Source organism: Photinus pyralis, unplaced genomic scaffold (genome assembly GCF_008802855.1).
Source record: "Photinus pyralis isolate 1611_PpyrPB1 unplaced genomic scaffold, Ppyr1.3 Ppyr1.4_LG9, whole genome shotgun sequence".
NCBI lineage: Eukaryota > Metazoa > Arthropoda > Insecta > Coleoptera > Lampyridae > Photinus > Photinus pyralis.
This window is the reverse complement of record NW_022170878.1, coordinates 4,643,061-4,666,636: the sequence shown is the minus strand read 5'-3', so window position 1 is coordinate 4,666,636 and position 23,576 is coordinate 4,643,061. Positions and strand designations below refer to the sequence as shown.

At 36.6% G+C, this 23,576-nt stretch overlaps 1 protein-coding gene across 1 annotated transcript in view; it reads right to left on the bottom strand.

Moving 5' to 3' along the window:
* Positions 1 to 20,325, bottom strand: part of LOC116180725 (discoidin domain-containing receptor tyrosine kinase B-like) — a 31,088-nt gene extending 10,763 nt beyond the window's left edge. The window contains exons 1-3 of the mRNA XM_031500844.1: positions 20,309 to 20,325; positions 19,308 to 19,539; positions 3,147 to 3,294 (exon numbers count right to left, since the gene is read on the bottom strand). Coding sequence (XP_031356704.1) covers positions 3,147 to 3,294; positions 19,308 to 19,539; positions 20,309 to 20,325 — 397 coding nt within the window. The remainder of the gene's footprint in view (positions 1 to 3,146; positions 3,295 to 19,307; positions 19,540 to 20,308) is intronic.
* Between the last annotated feature and the right edge of the window lie 3,251 nt (positions 20,326 to 23,576).

The window sequence follows — 23,576 nt, the reverse complement described above, 5'->3', positions numbered from 1 at the left end:
TTGTAAAAAAAGTAGCCTTTAATCTTACTTTGATCGGCCGGCTGGCTGACTGGCGGGCAGCAAATGAGGATCCGTAAAAGAACGCTTGTAGAAAAACGAGGAGTCTACGTGCACCTACCGGGGCTGTTAAATTAACAACTTTGTTTCTTAAAGCTCGAATCGCAGTATATCTTTTGCGTGTCTTGAGCTATAAGTGTCCCAAAAATGTAGTATTATTATATGGAACGTTTTTAGTGAAATACACCAATATGCGAATTGCGGGGAATGTGGTAACCTCCTACCTTATTTATTTATTTATGTATCTACCTATTTATTTATTTATTTTTACTATATTCAAAATACTCAGTCACATTTTACTTTTCAGCTATTCCCAATGGAGTCAAACAGGTCTGTGAGACTCATGCTTACTTGGAACTAACCATTTCCGTTTACTCGTCACCTGTGAATAAGAGTACGGTTCGCGTCTCCTTTGATTAATGGCGCTTCGTAGTCTAAACCTCATTCATAAGGCTAAAGGGCAAGCTTTTACTTTTTTAAAGGAATTTGACATCGACTAAGAAAATGACAATGGCGAATCCTCCAAAAATTCCCAACTTCCTTTTAAAAAGTTATAGTGGGTCGTTTATTAATTAATATTTAGAAACCCCTCTCGGAGGGAGTCTTTTTACGATTCATAATCGAATTTTTCTTATTCAGGGTGTTTTTGAATGGTAAGCGAATATTTAAAGTATAATTTTTAGATTTGCACTACACGGATGGTTGTTCTAAAAAAAAGTGTTTTTGAATTATCCGTTCTATTTGCCTTGATTTTTTCTATCTGTTTCGAGTTTCAAGAATTTTCACCACATTCTTAAATTTTCGCATATCCTAAAGAATACCCTGTGTAACTATAGCTTTAATGGCCGTATGTACCGAAGAAGTTTAGGCGGGCTTAGTTTAAGTGTAGCTTAATATCCATGGTAACGTATATTGGAACAATGGTTGCCAATGGTTTTAAGCTAGGCTTAATCTAAGCTCAGCTTAAATTTTTACAGTGCATACAGCCATAAGTAACTTGCTAAGGTTGATCTAATGATGTCTTCGATTGTTCTCAGTGCCAGCAGACTCGCCGTAACAACTCCTGAGGTGGCTCAAATTGGATCCAATTCGACTCTCGGGACAGTCTTGGACACGGATCAAGTAAACGAGGTAAGTAGAGACACCTGATGATATTTGCATTTTTTTTTCAAGATATGATTACTATGATTCATAGTCGTTCAACTTGATCAACAGTGATTTTCATTTTTCAGTTATTGGTAATGGAGTCAAAGAGGGCTGCTATCACGTGATCCTAAGAATTCCCTTTTGCCAGTATTCCGTGAACTCAACGAGTGTAGTGACTCAATTCGTAAGCATCACCGAATGAATAAGGCTAAGGGTAAGTTTCTACTTCTTAAGTAAGGAATATCAATCTTAATGAACGCTATTCCACAAAAAAAACCATATCTAATGATAACTAAATAGATCTAAAATATGCTTAAAAGTCCTTTTTAGACTTTTTTTAAATAGGTTCTACTTTCGGCCCTTAACTAAAAAAAAATGGATTTTAATTTCAATCCCGTGGTTATTGCGGATAACTTGTTCAATTCTTTCAGGCGACCATATTCTTAATGAAAATGTACCGTTCCAGATTCCAGTACAGTCTCATAAAAGTAGGATTTTTCTTTTTTATGCATGGTTCATTGCATTCTATGTATTAAGCAGTGGGGGAAAAGTGAAGTGCCAATTTAGTGTTACTAACAAGAAAATCGGTGTTAATTTTTTCAGTGTCCTTCGTCAATGATTCTTAGAGGAGTTTCTTTCGCGGAATCTACTGGTATCATTCATATCGATACATGCATTGCTTTATTTATTTATTTAAAGGATTTTCACAACTTTTTTTGGATGCCTTGCTGAACATTCGCGAAAATGCTTGAGCTCTTCACTATCACCCCAAGGAGGTGAATTCCCACAACTTCCTAATTTTTGGGAGCTCCTTGCGTTATGAAAGTCTGATACATGCTTCTGGATTCTTGAACTCTTTACTAAAATAGCCAAAGAGAGAACAACAAAATCTATAACCTCAAGTTTTTCTAGAATACCTTGCGCTTTGGGATACTGTAGTTCCACTACAGATTGACCTCTGCAACTCTTCCCACTCGGAACATCCTTCATTCAGCTGCTGTCTAAGTCAGAGGCGTAAAGAGCTCGTCCCAGATGTGGCAAGAATTTTTTCCGACGTTCTTGGAATTCTATGCGTTCCGAGAGCTTGTTGCTTAATTCCGGACGTATTCTTGCAATTCTCTTAATTGGAAGAACACTCACAAAAAATCGTGCATTCAGCTATTTATATAAAATTAACTACAGAACCAACGCAACTGCTGAGTGTAGCGTGCCTCTTTAACCAATAGAAAACCCGCATTTCTTGTTTCTATGCAAATTTCGGCTTCAGAAATAGGTGGGCCACGCGGAATTGAGGTTGCTGCTATGGTAACAACCCACGTGACTTAACTCGATTGCGCCCTTTCCATGAGTTTCTGCAACCATTTCGACTGAATTCAGTTCATTTAATAATTTGAGTAAAATGTTGAGCTCCTGTCTAAAATTGAGCCACATACGTGTGTCCACGCGTCTTGCAAGATGTAGAATAAGAGTTGAATTGTCGGTAGAAACTCCACTGTTCTTCCGGCATATCGAATTTGCGATGCAAATCGACCCACCTTAAACGAAATGAATGTTATGGAGACATTCTCGGATAAAATGCACCGTTTCTGCTGAAGCCATAAATAAATGGAGTTTTCATGTGACTGATAACGATCCATTTCCAATTTATCCGACGCCTTTTTGCTCTTGCTAGATCAAAAGACGCGACGAAATAAGTAAATAGGCTTCTGAAACAATCTTCAGCGAGAGCAAAAAAAAAGTAGAAAACGTAGCAAAAAGGCTCAATTTGTCTGAAGAGTTTTACAAAAAGTAATCGGCGAAAGTGTCCGTCGCTTTCTGGATCCCTTGATTGTATTAATTTATTGATATTAGGGTTTTCCCGACCGGGCGAGTTGAAAAACTGCGCGAATGAAACGTCGTCTTACGGCTAATTACAGCTAACGAAAATGTATGATAAAACTTACGTTCCCATGAGCACCCGTAGAGTTCCACCCGCATGCAGACTGTACGAGGATGTTCACTGTAGGGAATAAACCGCACTTTGCTTGCAATGAAGGGAAGCTCCAGACGCTGCCTTACAACCAGATATGTGTTGCTATTCCCAGTTAAGACCTGCAACAAAGAAAACATCTCAATGTCATGGAGAAACTCACAAAGTAAAACTTCTAGACTGTTACAAAGGCTCATGTTGTAAATAAAATTGAATTGTGTTTAGTCTCAGTCTTAATATCCAAGGCGAAGTGATAAAATCTGCTCAAATTTAAGTGTTATAAATGTGCCTGCATGTACGCTGTAAATATTAATCGTAACCCTAATTCTTATGTCATAGTTTATCGTTAATACTGTTAGTTTCCGTAAATATTTTCATTTTATTTTATTAATCACGTATTAAATAATTTTACTTTACCATAGGCACCTACGAAATCTCTAACCCAAAGTCCAACAGCGAGTTCGCCTAATCGCGGCAAATAATCCCTGGTTTATAGACCCTCCATCGTCATTTCATATATTCGCTTCCTTTACTTTGTCCAAGTTTCCTTATTGCCACTACAAGTTTTTTCGAAATTTCGGGATAAAGTTAGATATTTTGGGATTTCTAAGGGTAACAGCTTGGAGATTGCATGCCATGGAAATTTTGCCGGAAGTAAAATTTAGAGTATTGATTGGTGATCCGATAAATATCATGTGTAGTGGAATTTTCCTAGTGAGATTTTTTAAACCGGGTTGCAAATACAAAGCGCCTTTATTCTGCGTTTTTCAGACACGGGAGTGTTGTTTGTACTGCATGCAGTGGCAAACAAATGTTGGTCCAACTAATTACCCCAGAGAGCTGAATTAATGAAAATCGTGGTTTGTTTGTAATTCGCAAAAACAAGGATCTACCAGAAAAACAACTGTCTTCCGCAACTTTTGCCATTCGTCGAAATTCCAACGAAGGAGCTTTCCGTCGAGAAGAGATGCCCATATTTATTTCCTATCGCGTAGCGTTCAAAGTTCATGGTTGCTGTAAGGAGGATTGCAATCAAAACTGTCAAACGGAAGCAAAAGGACCAAGCCCATAAGGTACCACTTTTGTCATTTATGTAAAGACTTGAGATCATCTCAAAATTGAAACGCCACCATGTGGTAACTTTCGAAAGTAGGTCAAATTCAATGTCATATCTTACATTTTCAAGGTTATCCGAGCGCAATGGCACCATTTATTTGCGGCGTCATATCCTACTTTTAAGCTAATGACCCATTTTTTTGTGGTGTCCAATTCTATTTTGAAGGTCATCAGCGGTCAATGTCAATGATCTCGTTTATTGAAGAATCAAATTTCACTTTCAAGGTCAACCAAGGTTAATGTCATCTTTTCTCTTCGTTGAATTTCATTTACCATCTGGCATGTGACCTTTGAGCAGTTTATTTAACGATTAAATTTAGTCATTCGCCTTGGATGACCTTGAACAATGAAATATGACCTGAAAATGAAATGTGATAACATAAAAATGGGGTTTGTCCATCGTTGACCTTGAAAATGGAATATAACGCCACAATAATGGAGGTCGCTCAAATTTGAAATCCTTAAAACTAATGTCACCATAAGAAATGGGGTATTGACCTCCGATGACTTTTAAAATGAACTAGGCGAACACAAAAATGGGGTCATTGGCCTCTAATTGCCTTGAAAATGAAATAGTAGTCACACATCTAATCACCTTGAAAGCATAATATGGAGGTCATTGATCTTGGATAAACTTGCAAATGAAATATGGCACCAGTTGGACTTGGACTAATGAAATAAAATAAGACAACAATAAGTTCATTGAACTTCAATGGCCTTGAAAATAAAATGCGGTTCTTGACATTTAATGACCTTGGTAGTAAGATGTGGCACTGCCCTTAACCTTCAGTAACTTTGAAAGAGAAATATTACTACACCTCCGATGACATTGAAAAAGAATGTCTCTCAGCTTCACCTTGACCCTACCTTCCAAGGTCACCACTAGGTGACTAGCAACCTTGGACTGAGCGATATTCGACCCTATATGACTACGCTTTGAGATGTGTTTTGCATATACTGTTGTGTAAACTACCAGACGGTCTCGCTTCTCTAGGTTAAAATATTGCCGACGATGTGAGCGAGTCACCCGGTAGTTGAAAATTTAGGTGCTGTAAACGTAATTTAGGTTTAGCATTAATGGTTTTAGGCGGGACATCCTGTATAATGTGTTAATTTATTTGTTTAGGTCCTGAGAAATATTTTATCAAATGGACAGTAACTTCAGGATTTTATTGAATGGTCTTTGTATTGAAAATTGTGATAAATAATTTAAGGGTCGTTATTGTATTTAATGAGTGTACGCAATTCAAGGAACTCATAAGTAAGCAAACATGTAATTTAATACGAATTAAGGAAGAAGCGTATAAAAGTTATCGGGCAAATTAATTGGATACTGCGTTGATAAGTGCGAAGCAGATGGGCATTAATTTGGCGACGAGGTTGATTGTTTGTTCTTCGTCAGGCAATAACGAGGCGGAAAATAGAGTGGAGGTGCAAATCGCTTAAATAAGTGTAGCAATTTAACGACGCTGCGGTTTAATTACAAGTGTCAAATAAAAATGTGAATTTGTAAAGTTCTTTAGTAGGTCAAATTCAATGTCATGTTTTATTTCAATTTCAAGGTTATCCAAGCGCAATGGCACCATTTATTTGCCGCGTCATATTCTACAGAGTGAGCAACAAAGATTGAAGCGTGCCGCTTCAGCTAAATTGGCAATGTGCCGCTCATAGCATATGCTGATTTGATACAAGATACGAAATACGAATAGACGCACGTCACTGTGACAGCGCAGAACGTCATTTTCGTATACAACTCCATACAAAGAAGGTAGTTTTGATATTAATAGGAACAAGCGGTGATGACGCACGCTTCAATCATTGTTGCTCACTCTGTACTTTTAAGCTAATGACCCATTTTTTGTGTTGAAGGTCATCAGCGGTCAATGTCAATGATCTCGTTTGTTGAAGAATCAAATTTCACTTTCAAGGTCAACCAAGGTTAATGCTATCTTTTCTTCTGTGTCGAATTTCATTTCCTATGTGGCATGCGACCTTTGAGCAACTTATTTGACGATCAAATTTAGTCATTCGCCCCTGAAAAATTAAATATCACACCACAAACCCGGGATTGACCTCTGACGATCTTGAAAATGAAATGTGATACCACAAAAATGGGGTTAGTCCCTCGTTGACCTTGAAAATGGAATATAACACCACAAAAATGGAGGTCGCCCAACTTTGAAAACCTTAAAAATGAAAACTGTCACCACAAGAAATAGGGTATTGACCTCTGACGTTTTTGAAAATGAACGAGGCAAACACAAAAAAAGGGCCATTGACCTCTAATTGCCTTGAAAATGAAATATGGCATCACAAAAAAGTAGTCACTGACTTCTAATCACCTTGAACGTTGAACATGGAGGTCATTGATCTTGGATAAACTTGCAAATGAAATATGACCCCAATTGGATATTGAAATAAAATGTGACAAATGAACTACAATGACCTTGAAAGTTGGATTCTTGTGCTTGGGAATAAAATGTAGCACTGCAAAAAAATGGGGTCGTTAACCTTTATTGACCTTGAAAGTGAAATATTGCTACACCTCCGATGACATTGAAAGAGAATGTCTTTGTGCTTCACCTTGACCCTACCTTCCAAAGTCACCACTAGGTGGCTAGCAAGCTTGAACTGAGCCATATTCGGCCCTATATAACTACTCTTCGAGGTGTGTTTTGCATATACTGTTGTGTAAACTGCAAGGCGGTCTTGTTTTTTTAGGTTAAAGTATTGCCGACGATGTGAGCGAGTCACACTGTCGTTGAAAATTTAGGTGCTGTAGACGTAATTTGGCGACGCGGTTGGTTGTTTGTTCTTCGTCAGGCAATAACGAGGTGGAAAAATAGAGTGGAGGTGCCAATCGCTTAAATAAGTGGAGCAATTTACCGACGCTGCGGTTTAATTACAAGTGTTAAATAAAAATGCGGATTTGCTGAAGCTCTTCAGTTTTTCCCGTGAAAGTAAAGTTTCGCCGGTAATTGCGTTCCGTTGTACCAATTTAATCGTGGGGATTGCTTGAACAGATTGTAAGTAAAATTCCGATTCTTAATCCTAGTTCTTGCATTTCAGGGTGTAACCGGAAACTGTACTGACGTAAAAAAATTTACTTGGTTCTGGTGTCCTCTTGACCATTATATAATGAAAATAATGGAAATCTCCCGCGGATGGGCAATTCTGGCAATTGCGGAGAATAAGTAATTAAAATGAAAGCACTTCGTAATGTACGTCGAGAACAAATGGACATCATTCGGAAAACGACTGAAATACATTGTTTAATCCTGAAGAGATGATGATTTATCAGGAGCGACATCTATTCACTTGATGCGAACAAATGATGGCTGCCGGGAAGAAGGTGCTGCCGTTCAAGGGGTTACGATATAGTCGGACGATAAGACTGTGACAAATGGAACGACTATGATAAATTACTGCGTGTATGCTGATGTAGGACAAAATTTCGAAGTGCCACGGCTATGTGCTTAATCTTCTTTATGCGCACGTTTTATTAGAGAAAGCGAGAGAGCGCGCAATTAAAATTTTCGCGTCGAGAACGAGAAGGCATAATTAGAATATATTTCTTGGACCAATTTTAAACGTGGAGCACGCGCAAATCGGTCGGCAGGTCACGGAAAATTATGTCGCATACGTCAATTCCCTTGAATTGAAAAACTGCAACCGTACGTGTAATAAGGGCTCTCACCGAAACTGGTAACATTGCAGTTTCGTGCTCGCTTCGAGCCGCGCGTCTGTTCCCCCAGGGAAATTTGTACCATGCTTCCACGAGTAATGGCGCACGGTGTCATAGCTGCATTTACTCATTGTCGATTCCTCTAATGGTATCAGTTTTTAAATTTCCCATCCCGTTTTCTTTTTTATTCGACTGTTTGCCGAACAATGAGCTCACACGAGATAAAACCCAACCTTCCCCCTCACATATCCATATACAAAAAAAAATTATATCATCCGCGCTGCGATATAGCTCTAATTCAAATTCAATGATGTGGATCGCTTTTGTTTTAAGGCCGTAACAAACAAAAAACGATGCCGCATAAAAGATGATAGGAAAAAAGTTCTCGTCCTGTCAGAGAAATAAAGTGTTACGATGTTGGGGTACGATAAGACATTTTTGTTTGGTATATCCGCGACAAAATGCGGTAAATGGACATTTGATGAAAGTGTCATTTTTTATCATCTTTACAGTGCAAGCTGCACTAAAACTATTCAGACTTCGATTGGGAGCCACCCAATTTCCTAGTCTAGAAAATGAGTAGTATACAAACATTTTTATGAACGTAGTCATGTACGTTTAGGATTACGTGAATAAATTCGACAAATTCCCTTATTACCAGTTTCTAAAGAGCCTTAAGAAACGTATAACATTTAAAAGTAGCTGTACCTACTAAAAACTAATAAGCAGGTAAGTTGTGTCAAATGAGAAACATAACCTTTGCAATTAATTTCATTTTCACCCAGTGCTCAGACCCTCTTTTAGGGGGCATCATTCATTTGCATATAGGAAAGATACACAAGGTTTTTTGGATACTTCTACTTGGTTGTTAAACAAAGCGACAAGACTGCCGGAATAAGAAGTTGCTTCGTGCACAATGAAATGATCACATTGTTTGTTGCATGCAGTATGTTAATGCCTTAGGATGTCGCAAATTTCATTACAAATACCGACAAGAAACTGTAACAATTCAGTTTTAAATTTACATCTTTTTACTATGTCAATTTAGTTACGCCGTAACGCCATCTGTATATTTCTAGTGCAAGTTAGTTGTGCTTACATTAATTATATCGATTCTGTTTCGTAGTTCTTTATTCTATCGCTAGAGGTCACCTGAATGTACCTTTCTGTAAAGTCACTAGATACAGAAAGTACCGCAATCATCCGCCATTTTTGGGCAAATTTGCTGCCAACTTAAAAAAATTGACAAATAAAATCTGAATAGCTGTCATTTTTCATAACCTAACTTTATAGTACTGTCATGTTTTATAAAAATATATACAGATATCTCCAAACAGGTGGAACAATCCCTAACATTAAAGTTACTAGAATCTGGGAACTTCCGCCATTTTTGGGCAAAAATCATGCGTTCTCTCTCTAACACACGAGCCCAATGGATTGCGGTACTTTCTATATTTAGTGACTTTAGTTTCTGTTACAGTGACTTTATAGAGACAGTGGCGACAATAGGAGTTCGGCTGCCATTTTGCGTCAAAAAGTTGGCAACACACAATACACGTAGGAATGTGTGGCGTACACCGCAATTTCATATTAGGGAGCAGTCAAAATTACACAAATTTTTCATCGTCTGCCTCTGGCATTTGACTGCAGAAGGCGCTAATGTCAGGCTGTCATCTGTCATGATACTATTTTTTGTAGGAATATCATGGCACCTGATTTCAAATTTGTCAACCAGTGACGTTTATAGAAGCGCGGGAATGCGCGGGAGCATATCTATTACCGGAAACACGTGATATTTGACGCAAAATGGCGGCCGATCTCAATAATCAATCAAAAATTAGACACTCTATTGTCGCCACTGTCTCTATAAAGTCACTGTACCTTTCTGTACGTTTTGGATCTTTCCTTGGTCGCGTTGCTTTTTGCTGCTCGTTTAGAGAAGATACTGATAAGAGCCTTTTGTATCGACTATGATAATAATAATAATTTAATTAAAATTTTCCTTCTCTCTTCATTCTCTTTCCTTCTTGTTACTTCGTTGCTGTCTATCTACATCGACGCTTTTGATAAGTACGTAGAATTTGAATGACATCGCATTTTCACATGGAACCGCCATTTTAAGTTTCGAGTTGGAGAACACCACGTGATACAGTACAATAACCTACATCGAAATTATTTAGAAAAGAATTGAATTTTGTTGTTTACTTCTAACTGCACGTATTACCTACAGACTACCTTTTGGAGGGTATTGCAATTGTGAATTACTTCGATACCTTTGACTTTACGTATATTATCCTTTGTCGTTTCGAAGAATACATTTTTCCACACTTTAGTTATTGTTGCTTGCTATCAAACATAAACTGAATTTTTTCAATTAAATAGTAATTACGATTTTTCGCGCTCGAGTTACCCGACATGAGAAACGTTAGATTTTTCTGACAATTTATATCGCTCTCTATCTTTTGCTCTGTGTGTTTATCCGATTGGAGATTATTGGCAGAAAGCGCCCTTCTGAGCTCGGAAAGGTTGCGGCCCGTTAGTTCAAAGATAATACTTTATTCCGTCGAAGTTCCGTTTGTGCATAAAGGTTTCCGATCTAACTGAATTGCAATTTATATATTCTCTGTTATTCCTGCGGGAGTACATTTCGATACTTATTTTCTAATTACGACTTGTTTCTTTTTTAGAAATTACTTTTGAATGTAAATTTTGATTTTGAGTAAGATAAATACTTACTTACCATTTGTTATATTTTATTTTTATTTTATAACTAAATCGGATGGATTAAATTAATTCTACTAACCAATTTTTAATACATCATTTTTAAGAAATCGGAAAGTGGGATAAGGGTTAGAACTTAAAAAATAAAAGAAACCTTCACACCCTCCTACGAGGTTCAAGGATCAAGCCCTCAAACCATCAGACGGACGGACGGCCGTAATTCACACAATAATTGTTCATAAAAAATGTAAAGGAATTGCAATTTAAGCCCAAAAATTTTGACTTCTTTTGAAAATTTAAAAATTTTGCCATCTTTGAATTTCATCTCATAAATTCCGACTTTCGAATCTGTAAAGTTTATACTCAAATTCCCATATTTCATTTGGACCAAAGTGTGCTCAAAGGAAGAACTGTAAATAATGTAGAAATTTTAAAATGAGGTTTTCCTTAGTTTGCGTGCACGTTGTCAATCTGTTAATAAAATAATAAAAAAATCATTTTAAACCACAATGAATGTAGGCCCTTAAGGTAGAGTTGTGTTTAAAAAAACTAACACCAAAAGCCTTTAGTGAAAACGTTTTTTCTTCAGATTACCTGTCAATCGAAGTTGTGGTAGTTTACGTTTTCATTGCTACACGTTAAATTTGACAATTGTTTGCTACCGTTTTCATTATTTATCGGTTTTTGCTACATTAACCGATAAAAAATTCGTAAGTCGCCAAAAGTTGTATGACCCAAAAATGTCATCGGGTTTACCAAGAAAAAGTAAGCAACTTATGTCTAACTTTATTCGTTATTTTAAAGGAGACAGAGATAATGGTTGTTCACTTTTAGTAGCCGCAGCAGTAAGAGAGGTGAGTAATATATCAATTCGCATACGTAGCAAGTTTCATTTCACAGAGAGTTGCAGATGCATTAAATATTAGGACTTCTATTTCACAAATTTCTAACGGGCGCCTAAAACAAGGTAATACAAGAAACCCGTCAGCGATGTTGATGGTTTCAGAAACGTAACGATTCGGAACTCTATGTACGAAATGAGGTGAAAACACACGTCGAATTTATGTCAACTGTGCGAAGATTATATTATATTCAATTAATATTTGTGTAGATAGAAGCAGTTTACGTTTGTATTCGAGATCAACACCTCACGCTTCAATTTCTTTTGCGAGTTACAAAAGAAAAAGGCATATTTAATGATTCCAAAGATTCCTTAATAAAAGTGGTTTCCGCATTGCATTGCCATTGCATTATTGCATTAGCAAGAGTCCGTTTTTTAGATGTATGTATGTAAAAAATACGCAAACTGAGGCTGAACGCCAATGTGTCTTTTTGAATGGAACGTTGGTATTTGAAAATCGAACACGGCAAGATTGTTCGTGTATTTGTGTGGGCTATGCCAGGGTTTTTGTCCCGAAGAAGGTTTCCCCGACATCGCATGGTTGTGCATGTAATATACTTTATATGTTCTTGTATTTTCTCACGCACAAAATCCTAACTTAAAAATCTCAAGCTCAAACTCAGAGACACCCAATTTCTCCTTGCAATTCAAGGTACGAAAAATAAGAGCTTTCCCTGGTAATTTCGAAATTTCTAGGATTAAGTCGAATTTTTAAGGTTATGTTGAGATTTAGGACTGAAATTATATAGGCCAATCTCAAAAATGTCGAGTTCATTTAGGAAATTTTGTATTTAACCAGAAAGTTAGGAATAAAGTTGAGTATCAAATCTGAATGTAGAAAACTGACAACTTTGCGAATTATGAGTTTCAAATGCAGGTGGGAATTCGTTAATTACGGGCATCAATTTCAATGAAAAAAAAAGCGGCGTGGCGTGTTTCTAATTGGGCAAGGAGAAGGCGATGTTAACAACCACCGAAAACTTTTATCGCCTTTTCTACATTTTATCAGCTTAAAACCAAGAAAGAATCAAAAAAGTTTTCTAACTTTATTTTGTAGTTTAACAAGATTTAAATTCTAGAATCGTGAACGTCAACTTGATTAAAAAGTTTCGAAGTAATTTGTCGTTAACGAAGTATTGATACCTTTTTCACTTATATACACGTCTCTCGTCGTTATAAATCTATTTTCAATGTCGCGTTTTACGCTCGAAAGTTATTTAACTTTTAATTAGGTTTTTAATAATAACATTTTTATTAATGTAACGCTTTAGGTTTCGCGTTCTATTTGCTCGTCCTTTTTGGTCGCAAACCGCTAGCCGTTAGCTTTGCTCCGATTGCTTATTAGAAGTAATGGGCGACATTTATTGCCCTTATAAATTGCGATTTTTAATAAAAATGCGAAAAAACGACGCCTAACGACGGGTGGTGTTTGATTTTATGGCATCGCGTCATTAGTACGTGATACACATAAGGAGCTTGCTAAAAAAGATTAAAAGCTACTGCTACTGCTAGTTGCATTCAAATCTGTAACCAACGGGCACTTCCATATTCTTTGAAATTTTTAAAATATACTTTACCATATACTCTCAAAGGAAATAAGATCGCTTACCGCACAGATTTTTATGATTACTCCGGAGAGGTATGTGTCTGTTACAATTTCTCAACTTCCCGTAAAGAAGGAACTTCATATACCAACAAATACAAACTCTGCCTTGGGTAATTTTACACTGGATGAATTCGACACACCATCGGATTAATACGGAAAATTATAAAGTACTCAATTTTCATTAGAAAATAAGTTTTATCTATCCTGTGTGTCTTAATAGGACTTAACAGGGAGTTAGTTATTACAGTAGGTACAATTACAAAAATCTTTAAATCAATAAGTTTTAATTTTCTTACACACTGAAAAAGGTTCATTTACATTTGATGATTTATCGAAACGTAAGAATTTTTTTGGATGTGTTGGTTTGCCGAGACTGATTCCTACCGGTCCGTTAATTGCAAGGTAAGCTTTTTCCTACTTTCCACTTCATTAAATATAAAGGCGGTGATATTGTCTCGCTTTCCTGCAATTGCTTTCCCCTAGAAACCGCTACCGAATCTGATTATTTACTGTTCCTGCATAGGGAAACTGCTGTTTGTTTTAGCTTTCACCAGTAGCCGGTCACCGCTTTCCCTTTAGAATTCCTGGGAGCGCCGTTCTCCATTCGGGTTACCTAAACTTTACCATCGTCGACCGCATCTTGTCCAAAAACAAGAAAAAAAGAAAATCTGGTGGCGCCCGAAGCATTTCCGTTTCACCGTTTCCTGCCGCCGTTCCATCGTCATCTGTCCATTATCGTCGCCGCCACCGTCTACAGATTTTGACTTGTAAATTATAGCTGAATGTTACATTTTCTTACACTCATTAACCCTACAGTGGTCACTATATTTTTCGGGACACGAGCAGTAAAATGAAGATTGCAACAGTGAAGATATTGAAGAAAAAGGGCCTTGAGTGCCACTCAATCAGGAAAGTTGGAACAAAAGAAATCAGCAACTGGTAGAAGAGTGTAGATCTAAAGTACAAGAAGAAGAAAGATTAAGCAATCTAATTAAACAATTACAACATTGAAGAAAATGAAGATTATAATAGTAAACTTGAAGGCAAAGAGAAAGAAACAATGGTTTACCACCTCATAATTAGCGGAAAGGAAGAAAGTTGGAAGGGCTAGGACAGAAAACAGAGTTAGCACAAACTCTCGGAAATGGAAGAGCAGTTAAAGGCAAAGAATGGAGCATTAGACATAAATGTCACAGAGAGGAGTTAGGAGTTGCGTTAAATAGTACCTTGAAAGAGTTGAAAAAAAAATTGGAAGAGTTTCGAGAAGGAAAACTGGGAAAAAAGGAATAATCTTTTTAAGTAGATTCAGATTTTTGCTTAAGTTTTTTTTTAGGTTAGGTTGTTTTCAGAATAATTAATGTAATTAGTAACACTGAGGGGGTACTGTAACGGGATGATGAATTTTTACGCAAATTTCGTGGTAAAATACTTGATTTAATTTTTAGTTCTGAAGCTTCTCCCATTTAGGTCCAAAACCATGTTAGTTCCTTACAAAATATGATTTTAAAAATGCAATATGGTTTTAACTTACTGAATTAGTTCCAACAAACGGGTAAAACTATAGTTCGATGCGATAACAGAAGCTTAATGCAGCTGTATTTATGAAAACGGAGTCCCGAATAAATCGAGCACTTCAGATATTTGTAAAACTTGTGAACGAAGTAACTTCGATAAAACTTATGTAACTGCAAACGTTACACGTATCTCATCCTACGCCTCTCAAAAATACCACCCCTAAATCATTCTACGCTCGAACATAACTTTTGAAGTCGTAGATAAACTACCTGCTATGAGCATAAAATTGTAGAAACGGCTTTTGTTAACAGACATTCTGTCATATGCCCCGTGCGAAAATTGACTTTCCAGAAATATTAAAATTGCTTTCTCCGTTATTGTCGCTTTATTGCGCGACGAAATTAATTTTCGAAATACACTTTTTCTGCCATTGTATCGCAGGGTAGTAGTTGGTAGAAGAACAAACATTAATTTCAGTTTTCTAAGAGGATCTGTTTTAGTTAAAGGTTTAATTATTCCTCTTTCGGTTTTGCAGGAGTGTAATAAAATTACGTCTAAAGAAGCTGCTTCCTTTAGAAACGAAACGTTAAATGTTACGAAAAAGACAAAGATTTAATTGTTATCCTTTGAGGGGTTAATTAAAGCGCCCTTCAAAGTTACCGTAGATGGCAAAAATAAATTCCCAAAAAATACAATTTCTATTTCAGAAAATAGGTTAGTATAAATCGACTCTTTGTTTTTGATGTTTTGAAATTAGAAATAATAATTAAGAAATCTCCTTCTAAAAGTAATTAACATGGTTTCAATGTAATTTAAAAATTTAAATTTCAGTTCCTTTTCACTTCAAAACCAGTTTCAGTCAAGTTTTTTTCATTAACAATTTAAATTCCGCTTCAGTAACTCTTCGATTTACACTGTCATCTAAATTTTTACGCCATCTAGGTATTTCCTTTGTAAACCCGTTTAGTTAAAATGCAAGTTATTTCTGTAGTAGATTGATAATTACCTTAGTTCTTTAATTTCACCGCTAGAGGTCATCTGCGTGTCATTGGTTTAATTGAAAATAGTTCTTTGTTTTCCCGCCAGAGGTCATGCAGATGTTTTCCATCATACTTCTATACCCATCCCTTTTTTAATTTGCTCTTGCGTACAGTTATATGTATTCTTTTCGTGCAAAGACAATCTGGCGTTCACACACAATGGTTGCGTGTACATTTTTCGCAATACATTACTTTTTACTTGATTTATATAGCCGAGTTATTCACAACTGCTCTTGTTTGCTTGTTTGTGTTGTTATCTGTCAGATAAGTCAGACAAGGTTGCGACCTGTGGTTAAAAAATTAATTTTTTTTTAATTTTCGTCGACTCCTTGATATAACGTTTGATTACATGCTGGTTTTTGATACAATCGAATTTTAATTACCACCTTTGTTTGAATAGTCATTTAACAATTATACCTCCGTTGTTTTCTGCGGAAGCGGAGTTCATCCCCCCCCCCCCACCCTTTTTGCGAAAAATTGATTTTAATTTAAATTTTGACACCTGCTTAGCTCGATGAGTTTACGTTAGTAGCTCGAACTTTGGCCACAAGGGTCCTGGGTTCGAATCCCAGGTAAGGCATGGCTCTTTGTGATTGTATAGTGGGTTGAGTGGGAAGAGTAGCTAATTGCTAACACTCCGCCCACAATAAAAAAAATAATGGCAATAAAATAAATAAAATAAAAATATTTCAGATCTAGATATTACAGTGTCTATTTGTCTATTTGTATTAATTTGAGAGCATTTATTAAATTACCCTCGATTGTGACATCAATTCTCGTTTATCCTACCTTTATCAATTGTTTTATCCCTTTAGCTTATCAAGACCAAAACAAGGATCCCCTAGTCTGCTTTGTTTCCCTCTTTCGGTAAGTATTCTCCTTTCTCTTTTTCAATTTACTAAAGACTAAGTGGCGCCTATTCGGTTTATTTTTACTACATTCCCCTTTGCTTTGTTTTTGCCAGTCTACAAGAACCCCGTTATTCACCCCGACCCACCACTACTTTGCCCGAGCTTACCTTGTGCTTATGGTAATTTTATTTCGTTTCTTGAAAGTGAAGACGAGGCCAATCATGATACCCGGAATCTATTATAAAAACAATGCTCTATAGAAATTAGAAGACGTAGAAAGAACAATCTTCAATTACAGATTTATTCTTAAAATCTTATTAGCTTATAGCTATTTTGCCCCATAATTTCAACACCCGGTAACTTTTCTATATTCTATATTCTAACCTACTCTAGCCCTTGAATCTCAAAAATTTTAACTTTACCTATTCAATCCAAATTTTGAACTACCGTTACAAGACAGATTTCGAAAACTCCCTTAAAGTCTTTCTAAATGAATTTTCAAATGATGCAAATGTTTTCTGTGTGTGTAGTTTTTTATCGGTTTGGTGTTCATGAGTGCTACGAAAAATGTTTTATGTTGTCCCAAGCAGTAAAAGTTTTCACTATATACAAATTTTACACTTTTTATTACTACTACGAAGATCTACGGTAATTAAAATACCTGGCGAGCTTAATTAGATTGTCCTTAACACTTTTATTATCCTCACGGAACGCGTTTTACTTCTACTATTTCGTTAACTGTTTATTACTTCCTCTTCATTTTGAGATAATCCGAATTTTTTGGCGTGGATGATACTGACACGTAAGAATTCATTTACTTCAAATATTTTTGCTTTTAGCGCTAACAAACGAACTCCAATAAAAAAACAAAATTCCCGTAAACATCACTGGTTTTTAAGCCCGGAGCTCTCTAAAACGAGTTTACACTTTTTTAATACCTACGTACCCTACTCTGGTAACCCAAAACCTGAACTAATCTCGCGTGGTGGATCGAAGTAAAACTAATAACTATCTCGTTGCCCACGACTGAATGCATCTCGAAAATCCCACCGTGAGGATCCCTGCTATTATTTTTCTCAGTGGCCACCGCCCACAAAATGGCTTCTTATCACTGACACACGGCCACTCGTTTCCTTCATTTGTGCACTGGCAATGAAATAAAAACTGAGGCACGATATCTCAATTCTGCATTACACACATTAGCGAATGACCTCACGATTAAGCATTGGTTTGTGGCCAATTAAGATACCAACTTTAGCTCTAGTTAGTGCGGTGCCTCCAAAAGTTATTAAGACAATAATTCTCCATAGAATTTAACTACGTAGGGAAGACAATTGTCAATCTCACCAAATTACATATTTAGTCTTAAAATTCTACTAGCCACAAAATGGATTGGACAATCGGCTCTATCCATTTCGACACACTGTATTTTTTTTATGATATATGTATCTAGCCCTTGACCTCCAAATTTAGAGCTACCGTTACAAGACATTTTTCGAATGTTCTCCTTAAGGTCTTTCTAAAATTGTGGAAATAAATCTTGGAAAGCTTACAGAAATTCTGGTATCAGTTATTTCATTACACAATCGGTTATAAGTTTGTAGAGTATGGAAGCTTCCTCAAAACTTTCTGATTTTTCTTTATATTTACCTACTGAAAACCCGATGTTCCTGAAATTCCTTTCGAACTCCCTGCGAAATTTCAGTAGTTTCCTAAAAGTTGTTTAAAATGTATGTGAAACTTCCTTGACATATCCTTGACGCTTCCATAAAATTCTCCTTAGAAGCTTAGAAGCTCCCTGGACATTTTTGACATTTTTGATTTACTGAGAACCTGCCATGCGTTTCTACTTCCTGATAATCGTGAAACTTCGTTGACTTTTCTTTGAAACTTCCCCAAAATCCATTTCTTTTTTACCTTGAACATTTTACAAACGTCCAAGTAAACCTCGGAAAATTTCCTTGTAACTCTCCTGAACATTTTTTGATTTTTTTGATATTTGCTTAAAATTTCGCAGGATATTTTTGGAATTTCTTTTAGACCCCCATGATGCCAAGGTTCCTTGAAGCTGCTCGGAACTTAGTATTTTTTTTAAGATTTGTTTGAGTCTTCCTTCACATATGAGGAAAACTAAGGGGAAGGTTAGGGAAGTTTCAAAGCTGTCACCATAATATTTCAGGGAAATTTAATGAAAATGTCAATGGAATTTTTCAGAAATTTCATACAATTTTCTACAGATACTTGACAGAAGTTTCCGAGCAGCTTTAATGGCCCTTTTTTTGGGGTCGCAAAATGGAGCTTTTAATTAAAAACACAATTAATCTTGGTCTCGTTTGTTTCAAAAGTTAAATGATTATAATGGCGCTTTCACCCGATTCGTTAGCTTAAACGTCATAAAATGATATTGGGCCCACAGAACTGCCTTGCGGAACTCCTCTCGCAATATTTTTCGTGCATGAAAGCCTAATAATTACCCACTATAATTATTCAAAGTGCACAGATCAAAAAATTACGCACATCATAATTATTTTAAGGGTGACTCTTTAGAGGGTTCTTGCCCAGACCACTTAGATCCACCACAACCCCGCATGTGAATGATTTATTATGCAATTTCCACGGTACAGTGAATGCATTCGACCAAAACTGATACAAGTATATTCATGTAAGTAAAGCGGAGCTGGTGCAATAATTGTCTCTTACCTTTTCGCCCCGAGAATCCTTATATACGACCCACTGATTTATCGAAGGTCTCCAATATTCGACCAGAAAGGCCTCGGCGTACTCCTGCCCCTGACCGTTACCGAATCTCCCTTGAGTTTCTGTCCACGTAACGAGGTGATTCTTTTGCAAATCGACCTCCAGATATTCGCGTATTTCGCTGCTGATCTGCGCCTTCGGGCACCACGCTCCGCCGTTCTTCTCCTGCCGAATCCTGTAAGTAATAATCTCAATTAGAAAAGGGCCCGCGATCATATTAAAATTGCGCTCGTGGAAGCGTAGCTTCAAAATTTAATCAAACGTGTTGCCGCTATACGTGCCATTAAATCGAATTTTGCAATTTAATTGTTATCATTTATCATTTAATGGGATAGGGGTGGAAAGATAGAAGGGAAAAAAATAAAAGTAATTACTTCGTTTGCTGGTTCGGTGATTTAGATTGCGTCACTGTAAGCTTATTTTTGGAGATATCGGTACTCGTTCGCCGGTTACTAATGAAATTGAATTCTTATGTTTAAAAGCCATTTATAAAATTTCGTTAGAGTATAAATCGAAACAAGCGAAGGAAGAGCTAATTTATTTTGAAATTATTTCAGATGCTGGAAATTTCGAAATCCGACTTTGCTCCGTCTTCGAGGTTTTGAATTCTGACGTTGGCGGAGTAATTTTAGAAAAGTAATTATCTTATCTTTCGTATAATTAAGAACGTGGTTCGTTATTCTAATTTAATATTCCGCTGTCGGTCATTATAACACCCAACAGACAATTGCCCAATTTTTTTTCTTTTTTAAATTTTCTCTCAGGGCACAACTGGGTTCTGACACCACAAGAAAATCTCAACGTTCACTTAAAACTCTTATAAACTTGCAAGAGTCGATGTCCTTATTCAAAATCCGTAAATTCCAATGAAAAATCTGATAGAAGACTGAAACTCTACCTGGAGTTCAAATTGGGATTTTAATTGACACATAAACGGAAATTACCATCGTTTACTCTTCATTTTTCTTACTTAAGCAACACCCCCTTCCGCTAACAAACTCAATATCGTTATTAACCCGACGGCACTCGAGATTCCTCGCCAGAACACCTCCATCGCTTATCTCGCACGTAACATTGTTAGTCGAAAAACCAATTAATTCTTTTCCGATAACAGTTTTCCTGACCAGATAAATCTTTGCAGTCGCCTAAAAATTTCGCTTTAATGTACCCCAGTAATCGGTTTATAATTCCCTATCTATTTCAACAAAATCCCCAGATCTTATGAAAAATAACTTTAATTATGTTACATTCAGGCTGTCGTGGCTATTATTTCGTGTTCAGACCGATATAACGTAATTTTGTTGTACAAAATCCTTGCTCTCATTTTCGGCATGTTTCAACCTAAAGAGCGACACAACAATGCATTCAGAGCAACCAATTTTGTGTTTCGTTTAGCTGGTCTGGGGAGGAAGGAAGATATGTAGCGAATTTACCTTTCCCTATAAAATCCAAAAAAATGAATCCAAATTCAGAGCTACCGTTACAAGAAATTTATCACATGTTCTCTTAAAGTCCTTCTAAAATTGTTGAAATAATTTCTAGAAGACTTTCAGAAATTCTGGTGTGCTTTTACAAAGATGTGCAAGTTGCACTCAGCTGGTCCGAGGAGGAAGGGAGATCTAAAGCGACCACGGAGGTAAAGGTACGCCAAAAAGGAAGATGATAATAATGCCTGAGGGCATGCCAAACGCGACCGTCAGAGTAGATGGTGGTGGGAGGGATTTCCATCTCAGAGCTGCTTAGCAAGACAAAGATGTGGGGAGGCGGTGCAGAGAGTCCTGAAGGGAACGGCAAAGGCAGAAATTAAACCCTTCAAGGCGGCGGAAGGACATCGTATTTGGCTGGGAATAGCGCCCTACAGTTTGAACAAGAGGGTACATAAAATTAAGTGTAAGAACGGAGATCCAGGGAGAGGGTAGCATATGCAGAGAAGGTGCACCCGGGGAGAATGGTTGCTTCAACTGCGAAGAAGCAGGACATTTCCTAGACAAATGCCAAAATAACAACAACAAAAATGCTATATGTGCGAGCTATAGGGTCACATCCTCTGGATGTGTCGTGCTCAAAATTCGAGAATGAGGTAGAACAAGTCGCCAATTCGGTAACTCAAACCAGGAAAAAGAAGGACGTACCTCAATCACAGATGTACCCTTCGCCGGCTCAAACATAGCAAGCCAAATCGCTAACTGAAAGGTGGAGGAAGAAGGTCTCTCACCACCATTATTTACCTGGACGGTAGACAGCAGGACGCAACTTCTGGAAAGGACTCCCAACAGCCAGCAGGAAGGCCACATGGGATGATAGAAAGAGGAAAACGTGGAAAAGTTGAGGGGGATTCTGGAGAAGAAAACACACTTACTACGTACGCCGTCCGAGCTGCAATCGAGTGGGCAGGCGAGGTGATGCCAAGGGTTAGGAACGGGGTTAAAAATCCAGAAACATACTGGTGGGATCAAGAAGTGGGCACGGAGAGGAAAATATGTGTAGAGGCCAGGAAGCAGGCTATTAGAGCAACGCTCTAATCGCCAGTAGATCAAGCCTTAACAGGACATGAAAATAAGAAAAGTGAGTACGAAGGAGAGAGGGAAGGCAAAGTCTCAGGGGCAGACATAGCAGAGTACCAAGGAATTATCCAGGCCGAACGAAAATATTGAAACGAATTAGATTGGTTCGCGATTAATAGTGACCGTTTTAAACAATTATCACCATTTTGTAGGCGGGTTTTGGGAGATTGGAAAAGAGCAAGGACGCGTCAAGGCGAGACAGTGGTAGGGCATTCGGTTTTGAACTCAATCAGTATACTCAATTTGTTTACTTTATTATTTCAAAACAAAAAGGAAGAGGCAAATTTCATGTTTTAAATGAGAAGTCAATTTTGCCAGCACCTGATGACCACAAAATCCATGCTTCCTTTATCAAAACCAAAAACTAAAAGAAATAGATAATAACGTTAGTTAATTCTTGGCTTACATCCTTCCTTCTCGGTAACTCCCAGCTCCTTTCTTCAATAAAAAAACAAGTTCTCTTGAAAAGCGTTTTGTTTTATCATGCATCGTTTTTAATATTCATACAATTTTTTAACAGTTGCATTACTTATTCAAAAAACAAGTATATTTTGCATAATTAATCAAAATCTCTTCAAGGTCTCCAGAATCTTTCCAAAATCTCTTCAAAATTTCTTCAAAATATCTTCAAATCCTCGTCAAAATCTCTTCAAAATCCCGTCAAAATCCCTTCAAAATCTCTTCAAAATCTCTTCAAAATTTCGTCAAAACCTCTTCAAAATCTCTTCAAAATCTCTTCAAAGTCTCTACAGAATCTTTTCAAAATCTATTCAATCTTCCCAGAATCTCTTAAAAATCTCTTACAAAGATCTATCTTCAAAGTTTCTTCAAAATCTTTTCAAAGTCTTTTCAGAATCTTTGCAAAATCTCTTCAAAATCTCTGTAAAATCCCTTCAAAAAATCTATTTCCAAAATTTCTTCAAAATCCCTTCAAAATCTCTTCAAAATCTCTTCAAAATATCTTCAAAATCTCTTCAAAGTCTCTTCAGAATCTTTTCAAGATCTATAATAATAATAATAATAATAGTCTATAATAATGATAATAATAATAATAGTCTTTATTAATATAAACTACAGCATAAGTATATATAATAGAAATGAAAATTAATGTACGAGACATACTCATGGTCATCATTATGACCGCCTGAGGGGTTGTTGCCCTATTCATTTTATGAAAAATAAATAAAAAAAAAAGAAGCACAACTCTTATAAACGTGAAATTAGTAGTTAAATTCCTGAACAAAAGAATATCTGTACTTCCAAGATCTATTCAAAGTTTCTGCAGAATCTTTCCAAAATCTCTTCAGTCTCCAAAATTTTTCCAAAATCTATTCCAAATCTTTCCAAAATCTCTTCAAAATCTTCCCAAAATCTCTTCAAAATCTCGTCAAACATTTCTCCAGAATATTTACAAAATCTCTTCAAAATCTCTGTAAAACTCTCGTCAAAATCTCTTCAAAAATTCTATTTTCAAAAATTTTTCAAAATCCCTTCAAAATCTCTTCAAAGTCTCTTCAGAACTTTTCCACCCTTCGAAATCTCTTCACAATCTATTCAAAAAATCTATCTTCAAAATGTCTTCAAAGTTTCTTCAAAATCTGATCAAAATCTCTTCAAAATCTCTTCAAAATCTCTTCAAAATCTCTTC